We start from the raw sequence: 13,079 nt of genomic DNA on the forward strand, positions 1-13,079 counted from the left end.
TTATATGTCGTTAGATAAAAGGACTACCCAATGGCAGCTTCTAATATATACCCATCCAAGGGCTTGTTCACACTAGCTATGCATCTTGGTTACTTTGGCACATGACTGTTTATGAGGCCGATGAACACTAGTGCAGTAAACAGAAGAAAATGATTTTTTTAATTTTTTTTTAAACCCACATTTCTAATGTTCTTCACCCACCATTGTGAAGTATGCCATGTTATGGAGGGTCTATCATGCTTTGGAATAAAAATTAAGCCCCCAAAAATTGTGTGACTATCTTCTGAATAGTATAAAAAGAGAAAAATGTCGTTCCCTTACATGTAACACCTAGCTGCTGCAGTAAAACCCACACTCCCAAGCATTGTGTGAACAAGGCCGTATGATATAGCTCCTTGTGGGAAATACAAAAGCAGTATACAGCACCGACCTCCAAGATCCCAGTAAGACTTGGAACCCACACTTTAGATCAGGACTCAACATCAACCACCACAACAGTCAGGAAGTGCAGGTACATAATGTTCCCTAGTGTAGAATTCTTGGATGTAGTGGGCGCAGGACTTTTAAGGGGTTGTCTAGTTGTAGAACTATTGATGGCCCGATAGGTCATCCATTGTAGGTGAACAGGAGACTGCCGTCCAGGAACCCCTTCCCCAAAAAGCATTTTAAAGTGCCTTTTTTTAACCAGATACTTCTTATAACCCAGTCAGTGGTAGAACCACACTTTAAGGGGGACCCTGGTATGTTGTCTACACATTTGTAAGGTTCTATAATACTTGTCTCCTTGCAGGGAATTTTGGGGTTCCATAAAACCTTTGCTCCAAGCCGTATTTTAGCATCAGAAAGGAAGCATCTGGAACGGAGGAGACCATCTAAAAAACATTTTTGAAAATATCTAATTTCGACACTGAAAATTGTTGAACATTGAACCGATTCTTTCATGTTACAGGTCTGGAGATAAGAGTTGCAATTCTACAGCACATTCTCTTCTGATTTATGTGCAGTGTTGTAATAGAGATCGCAAATAAAGGACATGGAATACTACCTACACAATGACACCTATTGGAAGGCAGCATTCCTTCACGCCAAAGTTAGACTCTTTATACAAGCCTTGTAACAATGACTGGGAATTAAAAACAAAACCAGACTCCATGCACAGACAGCTGTTTCAGGGTGTTTGCCCTTTATCAGTTTACAGTAGGAGTCTGGCTTTGCTAGTGAGAGGCCTGGGACGGGGGTCAGAAACGCTCTTTTCTCCTTAGGGAGAGCACCTAGATGGTGAATGAGGAGACTCAAATGGCCATGCATGCTCCTCTGGGTAATATGCAAATAAAGGAAAAGGAATAATACCTCCACAATTACATCTATTGGAAGGCATTCCTTCAAGCCAAAGTTAGAATCTTTATACAAGCCTTGTAACAATGACTGGGAATTAATTAATAGAGATCTTAATGCAGATCCAAATCATCAAATACACTGATGTCCCCACATATACCAACATAATTTCCACTATTCAAGCCGAACAGAACATGTAGATTTAACGGTTTTGGTTATTTGTCTGTACAGAAGGTCTTTACGATAGGGCATTACAATTTATTTTCACATTCATTTACACCAAAGGCGTATTTTCATTTTCTGGTAGATTTACTCTAAATAACCTCAGACCGAGTGATGCAACACAGAACTTTTACCAACCTGGTACTTTGGACATTGTTCTTTTGTGTCAGAAGCCAGTGAACTTGCTGAACTGTCCAGAGACGTGGAGCTGTCTCCTCCAGGTCTGAGCTGGCAACACTTTCCGAACACCCTCACAGGAGTGTCGCTCACCAGTTTCTGTGGAGTGGAAAAGCAAATGTTAGCTTTACAGATCTAAACAGCTTTACAGAAAATTATTAAAAGAAAACGTTATTGCAAGGTCAACTGAGAGTCTGTATTTCCATACAACCAGGCTTCAAGTATACTATAAAGTATTGGCTTGGCTCTTTTATTGACTATTCAACCAACAATAATGTACAAGGAACACTGAAGACTCAACTCAGTCTGTTTGAAAAGTACAGTATATATTAATGCTATGAAATAGGGGGTGAAAATTGATAAACCAGTCTAAAACAGTGCCATATGTTTGTGACACAAAGACCACCTTGAAGGGTCTTCGTTTTATTTAAAGGGGTTGTCCCGCGCCGAAATGGGTTTGTTTTTTTTTCAATAGCCCCCCCGTTCGGCGCGAGACAAACCCGATGCAGGGGTTTAAAAAAAAAAAAACGGATAGTACTTACCCGAATCCCCGCGCTCCGGTGACTTCTTACTTACCTTGCGAAGATGGCCGCCGGGATCTTCACCCACGGTGGACCGCAGGTCTTCTCCCATGGTGCACCGTGGGCTCTGTGCGTTCCATTGCCGATTCCAGCCTCCTGATTGGCTGGAATCGGCACACGTGACGGGGCGGAGCTACGAGGAGCAGCTCTCCAGCACGAGCGGCCCCATTCAGAAAGGAGAAGACCGGACTGCGCAAGCGCGTCTAATCGGGAGATTAGACGCTGAAATTAGACGGCTCCATGGAGACGAGGACGCTAGCAACGGAACAGGTAAGGGAATAACTTCTGTTTGGCTCATATTTAATGCACGATGTATATTACAAAGTGCATTAATATGGCCATACAGAAGTGTATACCCCCACTTGCTTTCGCGGGACAACCCCTTTAAGAGTAAATGCATTTCTTGTATACATTAATTTCATGTCGAGGAAAGGCCGACTAAAGGGTTATGCAACAAAAGTCCAAGTAAACATCTGCCGCAGCAGTTTTATCTGATTGTACAGGGTGTCTCTAAAGTAAGACCCACTTTAATAAATTTGGTACTCAGCAGCCAACGTACAAGAGAGGCGGTTTTTGTATCAAGGATCTCAGGTTTTATCCACACTACATTGATTGAATGGAGGACAAACATCGATGTGGTGACCAAACTTCTGCTAGACTCTGCCAAACATGTCTGGAGTCACAATGTCTGTGGCTTCCTGAATTGTTGCATGTGATTGATAAAGGTTACAGAGGTGGCACATAGGATTTGTCCTAATGCAGCCCCACAATTAAAAAATTGGATGGAGTTACAGCAGGTGATCTCCAATTGAGCTCACCAAAATGGAAAGTCTTCTGTGCAGTGTCTCATCGCCAATTCTACGTCCCGTTCTTCGTTGTGGCATCCACAGTAACCGTTTTTTCCTAACTAGACATGTTGGAAAATTGGTTAATGCCGCAACTGAACGATGATTAAGTCTACCAGCAGGATGGTGCGTCACCCTACTTTCACCTTCAAGCTCGTGTCTACCTCTACAATGCTGGAGAGGAACTTTGGGAAGAAAAGACTAGGCCCTCGTGCAGTGGTCCTGCGATCACCTGGATTAACTCCATGGGCTTTTTCCACATAGCCTTGATGAATTGCGAGTAAGAATTCAGGAAGCTGCAGACACTGACGCCATACATGGTAGGCAGACTGGCAGGAGTCCAATTACCGCATCAATGTCTACTGCATCACCCACTGACTCACATTGAATTGATAAAAAATTGGATAAAATCTAATATCCATGTGAATCACAGGAAACCGAAAAACAGCCTCATGTACATTGGTTGCTGAGTAATACACCAACATGGGACTTACTTTAGAGACATCCTCTATAAATTCCACTGCTAGGTACCATATCCATAAAGAGAATTACTGAATCAGTCTAGTGTTCAGCTTCTGTATCCCTTTGTTTTCGGACCTCCATTACAGAGAAGCAGAGTTCATTTTTCTCTTATTAAATATTAAAATGAATATGCCACAATGAGTAAAACTGTGGTAAAAGAGCCTAATATAGCAATTCATCAATTATAAACTGGCATTTAAAATATATCAGTGATTTGCTATTGAAAGGGTTTGACCTTTTCACTAATATTTGCACCCTATTTCAAGTAAACACCGGCACTATTTTGCTCACACATCACCCACATAAGTTCTAGAAATAGAAGTTGGCTATCAGAATACTGAATAATGTTTCAAAAGCTGGCACAAGTCAGTGAATCCTGCCTGCCACGTGCAAGCCGGTAACATCAGAGCTTAGCGCAGGGTAGCAGTGCTGTATTGGTCAACTAGACCTCAGAAAACACCTATTTTGGGCCTTCTGTGCTTAAAAAGTTGATAATTGGACCTGCGTGATGCCTGCTTGAGACAAACTATGGAGCCGATTCACATTACTTCATACATTGCTCATAGTTGTAAGTCTACAAAATGATCCCTTCATGTCACACGTTCTAAAAACTTTACCAGTATTTTTAATAAGGAGTTCCCCATCCGGTACCTCTTTATATTAGGCAAGCGCATGGTTTGAAATTCCTCAGAAGCATACAATTAATTGATAAAACACAACTATGGAGAGAGCAGTTCTAGTACTACTAGACTAGAGAACTGGCTTCACCCTGACCCTCCTCACCTTTCCCATGAATCTAGATCTTCTAGACAAAGCTCCATCCATCACATGCACAGCTCTATTCTTTATTCTACGTAAACGTGGCAAATGACAAATCAATTTTCTGTCGCAAATGCAAGATCATAACTTCTTACTCAAAGTTCACAAAAAGAAGGCTCTGACTTGGATGTATTCCCTCCAAAGACTGGATTATGTGCCATGACTGGTGGACAGGTGGTGGCAGCTCAGACTGGACATTACTTGGCTGCAGCTGTGGGGATTAAATGTGTGAACATTGCAAAGATCATTTTATTCTAGGTCTTTTAAATTCCACATAAACATTTTTCCAGGATGGCATGTTAGATATGGCTGAAATATTACCATCCCTTAAATGTGATTAATCATCCACAGTGTAATGTGCTGTAAGGAACCAAAGTATAACTTACAGACCCTCAAATAGGAAACCTGGTCATATTAGGAGAAAGAAAGAACTGGGCAGACAAGTGAAAACTAACGTCAGCGATCATTTGACAACTGTTCCTTCTACAGTCAAATATTATATTGGACCAACAAATAAAAAACACTTAGAAAATAAAAACACATGGGGCCACGTGTTCTGCGTCAGAAAATAGCAATGTTGGCCTTTGTCCATTCTTGCCTCAGATGTCCACCGCAGTTGGGTTTGGGCATCATTGTTTTGATGGTATATTATTATTTCTACGAGGGCCGGGAAGAGGGAAAGGCGACTGTCTAGGACGCCACTATGTCAGAGGGGAGGAATGGGGCACAAGTTTATTGGTTAAAAAGAAAAAAAGCCTCATCTAAAACCTTCTAAACAATGAGCACTTTGCTTCCATTAGCAAGGGCGTAACTATAGGGGATGCAGTTGCACCTGGGCCCAGGAGCCTTAGGTGCCTATAAGGCCTCTCTTCTCCATAGAGGGAGCCCAGTACTATGAATAAGCCATTAGATTAGGGGGCCCTGTTACAGATTATGGATTGGAGGCCAGAAGTTTCAAGCTACGCCTCTGTCCATCAGTGTCAGAAGTCCTAGGGAGCAATAAGCATGGTTGGCATTGCTTACTGCTCCTCGCTTCCGTTCCACAGCAAAGGAAGATCCAGAAGCACCACCAGCACCCAAAGCATACAAAGAAGGAGGGAGGAGAAAATTTTTTTATGGTTTTGTCTGAAGTTAAAGGGGTTTTGTCATTTAAAAAAATAAATAAAAAAACAAAAAAACACTACTACCTATTCCTCCCCAGGCAGCCTTCTTCGAGCACCTTTCCCTCACTGATCTTATCAAATCCCCCGGGTCACCTTACCGCAAGCCGGCCAGATCCTCCTCCTCTTGTTATGATGCGCCCATTCTCTGCATTCTTCTTCCGGCAGGTCAGTGTAGGTTAAGTCACTAGTGACGTAATGTTCACTGCCTAGGAAGGAATGCCGAGATATTACAGAGACTGCGAATGTGCTCTGTCCTGCCACAAGTGTTCATATACTACTGCAGAGAGACCGCGCACATGTGCAGTCTCAGCAATAGCTCAGCACTCCCTGCTAGGCTGTGAATCCTATGCCACTAGTGACGTAGCATACATTGCCCTGCAGGAAGAATAGCCCGGCTTGTCGTGAGATGACCCAGAGGTCTTCAGGAGCCAGGAGAAGATTGGCGGGGAGAAGATGCGATAAGCAGACTGACGGGGGAGGAATAGGAAAGTATAGAATTTTTGTTTTCTAATGACAGAACCACTTTAAGGAACTATGGCGGTTTTAATTACATGGTTGCATCAGGGCTCAGTTAGTTATGGGTCAGATTGGGGTTCTGTTATAATTACAGGGTCTAATCTAGGGTCTGTACTAATAGCAAGTGAAAAATCTGCAATAGGACCCACCTACAGCTAGATCATTTATAATGCTGGTGTCTTGTGACAGAACAGCCTTTGGACCCTATTAGGCTCCAGGGACTGGTGCGACAGCTACTTCTGTATCTACTATAGCTATACCCCTGACCAAAGATGTCTAAGCAGCAATCTCTGCAATCTTCAGGAGAAATCGCCAGAATGGTTTGGGCTGAATGGAGAAGAAAAGTAAAGCGGGTCACCAGATTAAATATTTTTTTCTCTCTGTATCCGTTTCTTTGAAGACATCTTTAAATTGCTTACATTAGAAAGTAAGGTATTTTAATTGATTTTAATGGGTGAGGGGGGAAATGGGGGCATTTCCGCAATCTGTCTAAGGTGCCAAATCACTTGTCACTGCCCCTTTTTCTATCAATGTATAAAGAAAAAAAAAACATGTGAATCTTCTAAAATTACTGTGCGCATATGGTGTTTTAAATAAGATTTGCCTATCCAGTATGTAAGACTAGCCTATATTGCACTAGACTATGAAACAGATCTGCAAAGACAGACCTACAGCATAACATACAGGGTATAGAAAGAACACGGCAGCAGTCTTATGAACGAAAAGAGGTCATACTATCACAGACTCCCAAAGGGCAGTGCAACTATGCTGCAGTCACTGATCACAACTCTGTCCTAACAGAACAGATAGATAACAGAGAAATACATATCAGACATATATAGGCCTGAAGAAGTGCAGGGATTACTAGAATAATGCATGTTTGATAAATAATCCAGGCGTCACATGGTGCCATGATCTTCGCTGTGCTATGGAGTGAGAACCTTGTCATAACCTCAGAGGAGAGTGGGGGCTTCAGTGTGCTACTATTATAGGCAAAAGTTTTTCTTGGGTTTTTTTTAAGCGCACTCGAGTTTTCATCAAGTTTTTTAAAATATAACAGGTTCTCCTTACTCACTCATTTGCTTCTGTTTGAACCGTTTCATACTTTAAGTTCTGATTTTTAGGTGGTTTGCGCCATTTTTTTTTTTTTTGCTGTCCTGCTGCTTGCAATCCACTTTTAGGCAGGTGGCCTGTTGCAAGCCTAGCATTCTGCCAGTAGTTCACTCTCTCGCATTTCCTTTCCCTCACTTCCCATGCTGCATTATGCTTTCTCTGTTCCAATCAGCAATATTTGAATGCCCATTCTTCTGCTATCCCAGGACAATTGTAGGAGTTGGGAATTCAGAGACATTCTGACCAAATGTTTATTAAAGCCAAAGTAGTGTGCAGAAACAGACAAAGATTGGTCTACAGATCTGTCAGCCTCTCGGTGCAGGGGAACAGCCTGTAAAATACAGCCCCTTCCCCACAGCGAAAAAAAAATCCTAGTGTTCCAGCTACTAGTGAAGCTCAATACCTAACAGGTAGTGAATTACAGTTGATCTGGAAGGGAGACTCCTATTGGCAGCCACTTCACACTTGATTTACAGTGGTAAAACAAAAAAATATTTTAATGTAATTATATTACAAGACTGATGGGACACACCCAGGCTATTCGAGGTGCATAAATTGTCTGAAAAAAGCTTAGTGCCCCTTTAAGCCAAATCTATTTCTTAAACTTATGTATCATCATAACTGGCTTTGCGTTTTGGAAACCCACTGGCAGAAGAGACTATTACGTATTCAGTTTTTAAACAGAACTTGGTTTTATTTCGCAGGAATACTTGGCATTTTTCAATGTGAGATGAGTCTTTATGCATTTTGCATGGCGTAAATGAGAAATCCTGAAGCACATTCTTGAGAAAGCCTCATCTCACATGTCCATATGACTCATAAGCTCATATGACTATATAATGGACGCTTCCTCCACTTCACAATACATTGCCTTATGCTGTGTTCCTCTTTCAGGCAGGCAGCAATAGAGTGATACCAAATAGATTGTGTAATAAAGATCACACATAGAGGACAGAAACTGCCTTTCAACAGTTCGCTTCATCTAGGAGACGCACTGCCATGAGTTAGTATTCTGCAACAGGGTGGAGTGTGTGCGAGGCAGTCATATGATCACACTGCAGTCTGTGAACTAGAACTGCAATTTATCTCTGACCTAACAAACAAACTTTCTGGCTAAGCTCAGCAGGCATGTGACAGGCACCACATTGATTCTGCTGGCTATGAGAAACTTGTACTTACAAAACCACACACTCCACAACGACTCACAGTGTAATGTATGTAAATATGTGTGCATAATCTCTCCGTAACTGACCCGTCTGATGTATCTGGTCATGGGAGAGAAGGATAGGCCAAGACTCATGGTCACTGAGGGTTTGTTTTTGTTTTTTGTAATTTGCATAAATCAATAGTGCAGGCGAAGACAATATAAGAGACTAATATCTCAGTGAAAAAGGTTTCTCTCTCTACTTATCAGTCTTCCCCTCCTCCTAAACTGTTCACTCACTCTTAACTACTGCTAAAATCTATCTTGGATGGGAGAGTAGAGATGAGGAGCCGAACAAAAGAGAAGTAAGGGTGCACGCAGACATGCTTTACTATCTCACAACTACTGAAATCACATCTACACTGCTCAGTACTTCTTCCCAATGTCTTCTATGCTACTACTACTTTCTGTGCATATAAGAGATGGTGATATAGGAGATGGATCTCCTCTTCTTTTGTCTCCACCCACTAGCTCAGGCTAAACTGAGAATTAGAGATGGAGCCTGCAGAGGGGGAAAACTGCTGAAAGATGAAGGATAAATCATATAACCTTCAAAATACTGTGTGATTCCTTATGCACACACAACTTATTCTGTAAGGTCATTAAAAACAGATGCTTTAACCCATCGGATCCTTTTGTTCCTCAAAGATTTATGGACTGCCCATCAGCCAGTCACTCTCTTACACAATTGAAATAAACAGGTCCAGGTTCAGAGAGTCTATTTAGGGAAGGGTAGGGCAACGAATGATCAGTTTTACTGCCGATTTTACGCCTTAAATGCGATCAACTTTCAAAAAAAAAAAAAAAAAAGCTTTTAGTACGCTTTAGAAAAAACAATTGCTTATTGCTTAGAAGCACATGGAAAACAACTGAAATAATGTTAGATGATATATGGCAAATCTAAGTGAGAATGAACAAAAGGCGGTAAATTCCATGTTGTTAAAGGGGTGATGCACAAAAGCCCTTTTTACATACTTGAAATGCACTTAAACGCTATAGAAACCTTTGTGCAGGAGAAATCAATACACATCTCAGGGCCTGTCCAAACTAGGGTTAGCGACTTCCATTCCTCTATTCCATTTTTGGAGCAGAGAAAGTGAAATAAAAAGGAATGCAACATTTTCCTTTTTTTGCCCATTGAAATGGGTTTTCAAAAACAAAAAACAAAAACGATGACTCCGTTTGAGTCCATTTTATTTCAGTTTAGTTTTTAAGATGGAACAAATAGAGCAGCAGCCCTAATGCTAGTGTGGACAAGCCCTTACATAGTCCCAGCAGAAAAATAATGATGCACTTATCCATTCCTGCATTTAGTTTTCCTTCTTGTGTATTTAGAAAGACTCATACTTGGTTTATGGTCTCTCCTATATTCACATTTCTGTCGAGAGGGGTATACTCAACACTGATCAACTGGTCTCTCATGGGCATGCACAAGCTAAGCTCCCTCTTCTCTTTCAGAGGCTGTGTAGCATAGCCAAAACCACTCAATACTACACAGTATCTCTTCATCCGTTTCATTCTCTCTGAATAGTGCTAGGCTGTCCCCACTCACTGTGAATTACAGTCCTCTGTAATAGTAGCTTTCTCTGCTCTCTGACCTCCTGATCTCCATCATCTCTCCACCATCCCCTTCCATAATAGCTCAGTGGAAAGGCAGTGAACGCAGGTTCACAACAGTGGAGCAGACTAGGGAGGAGCTGGCAGTTTACTCTGTTGGAATCTGCTACAATTTCAGTCCTGCAGGCTATAATAGCTTCGGAAACAATGCAAGCATAGAAATCAAACAATACAAATCAGAAATTTTTAATGAAAACCAAATTACCAAAAGTCTTCATTTCCAAAAACAAATAAAAGTGCAAAAGTGTAGTCTTTAAAGCGATTTGAAAATGATGACCACAATATGTTATAATAAATGCAGAAATACTTAGAAAACAAATGAAAAAAAGGCTCTTTAGTGTACATTAGAATCGCGATTATTGCTTTTTAAATACTCTTATGCTGAAAAATGAGCTTTTGAAGTTAAAATCAAAGCATGAGGCTGCACTACTGCAACCACACATCCCTTTAAGACTTTTATCTAGTGCATTTTTGCTATGTAGAACCACATCACCAGCTAGCTTGCCTTGAATATGTGCATATGTGGAGACACATGATGGGATTCAGGGGCGTAACTATAGGGGATGCAGGGGATGTGGTTGCATTCAGGCCAAGAAGCCTTGGGGGGCCCATAAGGCTTTTCTTTTCCATATAGGGAGCCCAGTACTATGACTAAAGCATCATAGTTGGAGGCCCTATTACAGATTTTGCATTGAGGCCCAGGAGCTTCAAGTTACGCCTCTGATATGATTTGAATCTACAGAAGCAAACAAGTCATCAGGATCTCACAGCAATGACTTTGGGTTTAGGACTTAAAACATTCAGGTTCTTCTATGCTGGAACCTAATTGCTTAAATACTTTTTAATTTACATAAGGACTTTTTTTTTTAATTCTGTTAGGCCTCCAATATGTAATTGAATTGAGCAGCAGGAAAAACATTTTGTACCAAAGGGTTGGATTTACTGCTCCTGAAAATAACACTATTAAGGCCAGCCTACATGAACTCTGCTAAAGCTCCATCAAGTGTCTTGACAAGGTCATAAGGTGTGATCTACTATAGAAGCAAGTTCACCGGCTCATAGCGGTTCACGCCACAGCCACATGATCCCTAGTGTGGAATAGTTGGAGTCCAGCAGGGCAGCAGTCAGCATATTCAGGATACCACATGTCAGCGACTTCCAAGCTACAAATCAACTTTAAAATGTAGAACCCTGGCAAGAAGGGATGAGGGTTTTTTAGTTTGTTTTTTTTAACTATATCCTGGCTTCTGACTCGGCCTGACCTATGTCGAAATGACTACAGTTGACATAAAAGTCAATAAGACTGACTAATGCCGGGTTTACATCCACGATGGAACCAATGTTCGGAGGTTCCAAAGCATGTCCGTCACAAAGTATCGGGAGAAAGAGCACTGCAGGGAGCACTTCTGGTAAACGGGAGGGTAGCTGAGCAGAAACAGAACGGACCCCATTATAGTCAATAGGGTCCGCCCAGCACTTTTTGCTTCCATAATAAGACAGATGCGTTCAGGCAGGGATTTTCCTTTCCTGCTCCCCAAATGGAGATCCCCCTCTCACTCTCTCCCCCGCGCAACTCACCGCTCTCCCCCGCCGACACCCGAATCTTTAGAGAGCGGGCAGGTACTCGCATAAGGCACTACTCACTCGAGTAGATTACCTTAGCGAGTACGCTCGCTCACCTCTACTTTTTACCCAAAACGACTGGTAAAACAATGACTTGTATGCCTACAGAAAATGAATGAGGAATAGAGATGAGTGAGCCTACTCGGTAAGGCTCGCTCTTCTCGAGTGACTGCTTAGTGATCTGAGCAGGCTCGGGTGAGCTGTGGGGGGCGGGAGGAAGATCGCTTTCCCCGCCTCTCACCCCCCGCAGCCCACCCGAGCCTGCTCAGATCACCAAGCAGTTACTCGAGAAGAGCGAGCCTTACCGAGTAGGCGCGCTCATCCCTAATGAGTACCAATAAGCGAACAAAGTATCATTCATCATTCAATTGTTGGTGGGGTTTATATTGAATGTTCACATGGAACGATCACCCTTCAATTCATAGTTGAATCGTGTGAAACTGAAGTAGCCCTTACTACCCTCTATAGATTGAGAGCACAGTGCTACTCTGCTATGCTGGGGATTCATGTGTTTTTGGGTAGCTGGGAGGAATAGCAGTTGGCTGAACAGCTGTCAGAAGTGTATGGTCAGCCGTAGGAGCTTTTATAGCTGGTGTGCATGGAAGGAATTAACCAATCTGTTTTTATTAGTATTTACTGATAAAGCATGCAAAAGTAGATTAAGTAGGGGAACAACAATTGTGAATAAGGCAGGGAACAACCTGCATAAACATTATTTGGGCTGGAGGCCAAGAAAGTGCAGAATACCACCTACATGCCCATATCAGCAAGTTCATGACTAATGACTCAACCCAAGAAAGAGCCAAGTTCGATATTTATGGAATCCCTTGCAGGATTATACACTTTTGCCCCCTCCTATTTGTTAACATATGGTATAACACAACGTATTTCTTGTACGCACCTTCTTCATGTTTATTAATACCTTCTTAGAAAACACAGCAACGCAGAAGTGTTTTATTCCCGCCGGCTTTCTTCACATAAACGGTTTATGATGTTCAAGAATAAATGTTGCACGCTTTGCTATTCTTGACGTTAAAATGAGACAGAAACTCCGTGGGTAAGCCCTAAGGCAGGTGTGAGCGGTAACCCGTTCTAACCACTGCTTGTAGTCCGCTGCGGACATGACAATTCTCCAACATGCGGTTAGCCGGTTATTAGCTGGTAGTATTTGCTCAGGGTTTCTTGTATTTGTAAACATACTTGCTTATCCAAGTGATATGGTGTCACATAACTGCACCCAGACGGGGCGTGGAATGATAATGAAGCAGAAACCAGAATAACCCTCCCGCTGTAATCACAGCTTGTTCCTACACACAGTTAAATAACAATCATATTATATATA

The 13,079-nt window shown here is 42.0% G+C and overlaps 1 protein-coding gene across 3 annotated transcripts in view; it reads right to left on the reverse strand.

Moving 5' to 3' along the window:
- The window catches only part of FNIP1 (folliculin interacting protein 1), a 97,939-nt gene that overhangs the window by 49,517 nt on the left and 35,343 nt on the right, over positions 1-13,079 (reverse strand). For all 3 annotated transcript variants that reach the window (XM_066591133.1, XM_066591132.1, XM_066591134.1), the window contains exon 3: positions 1,696-1,833. In XM_066591133.1, coding sequence (XP_066447230.1) covers positions 1,696-1,833 — 138 coding nt within the window. The remainder of the gene's footprint in view (positions 1-1,695; positions 1,834-13,079) is intronic.

Source organism: Eleutherodactylus coqui, chromosome 2 (assembly GCF_035609145.1).
Source record: "Eleutherodactylus coqui strain aEleCoq1 chromosome 2, aEleCoq1.hap1, whole genome shotgun sequence".
Taxonomy (NCBI): Eukaryota; Metazoa; Chordata; class Amphibia; order Anura; family Eleutherodactylidae; genus Eleutherodactylus; species Eleutherodactylus coqui.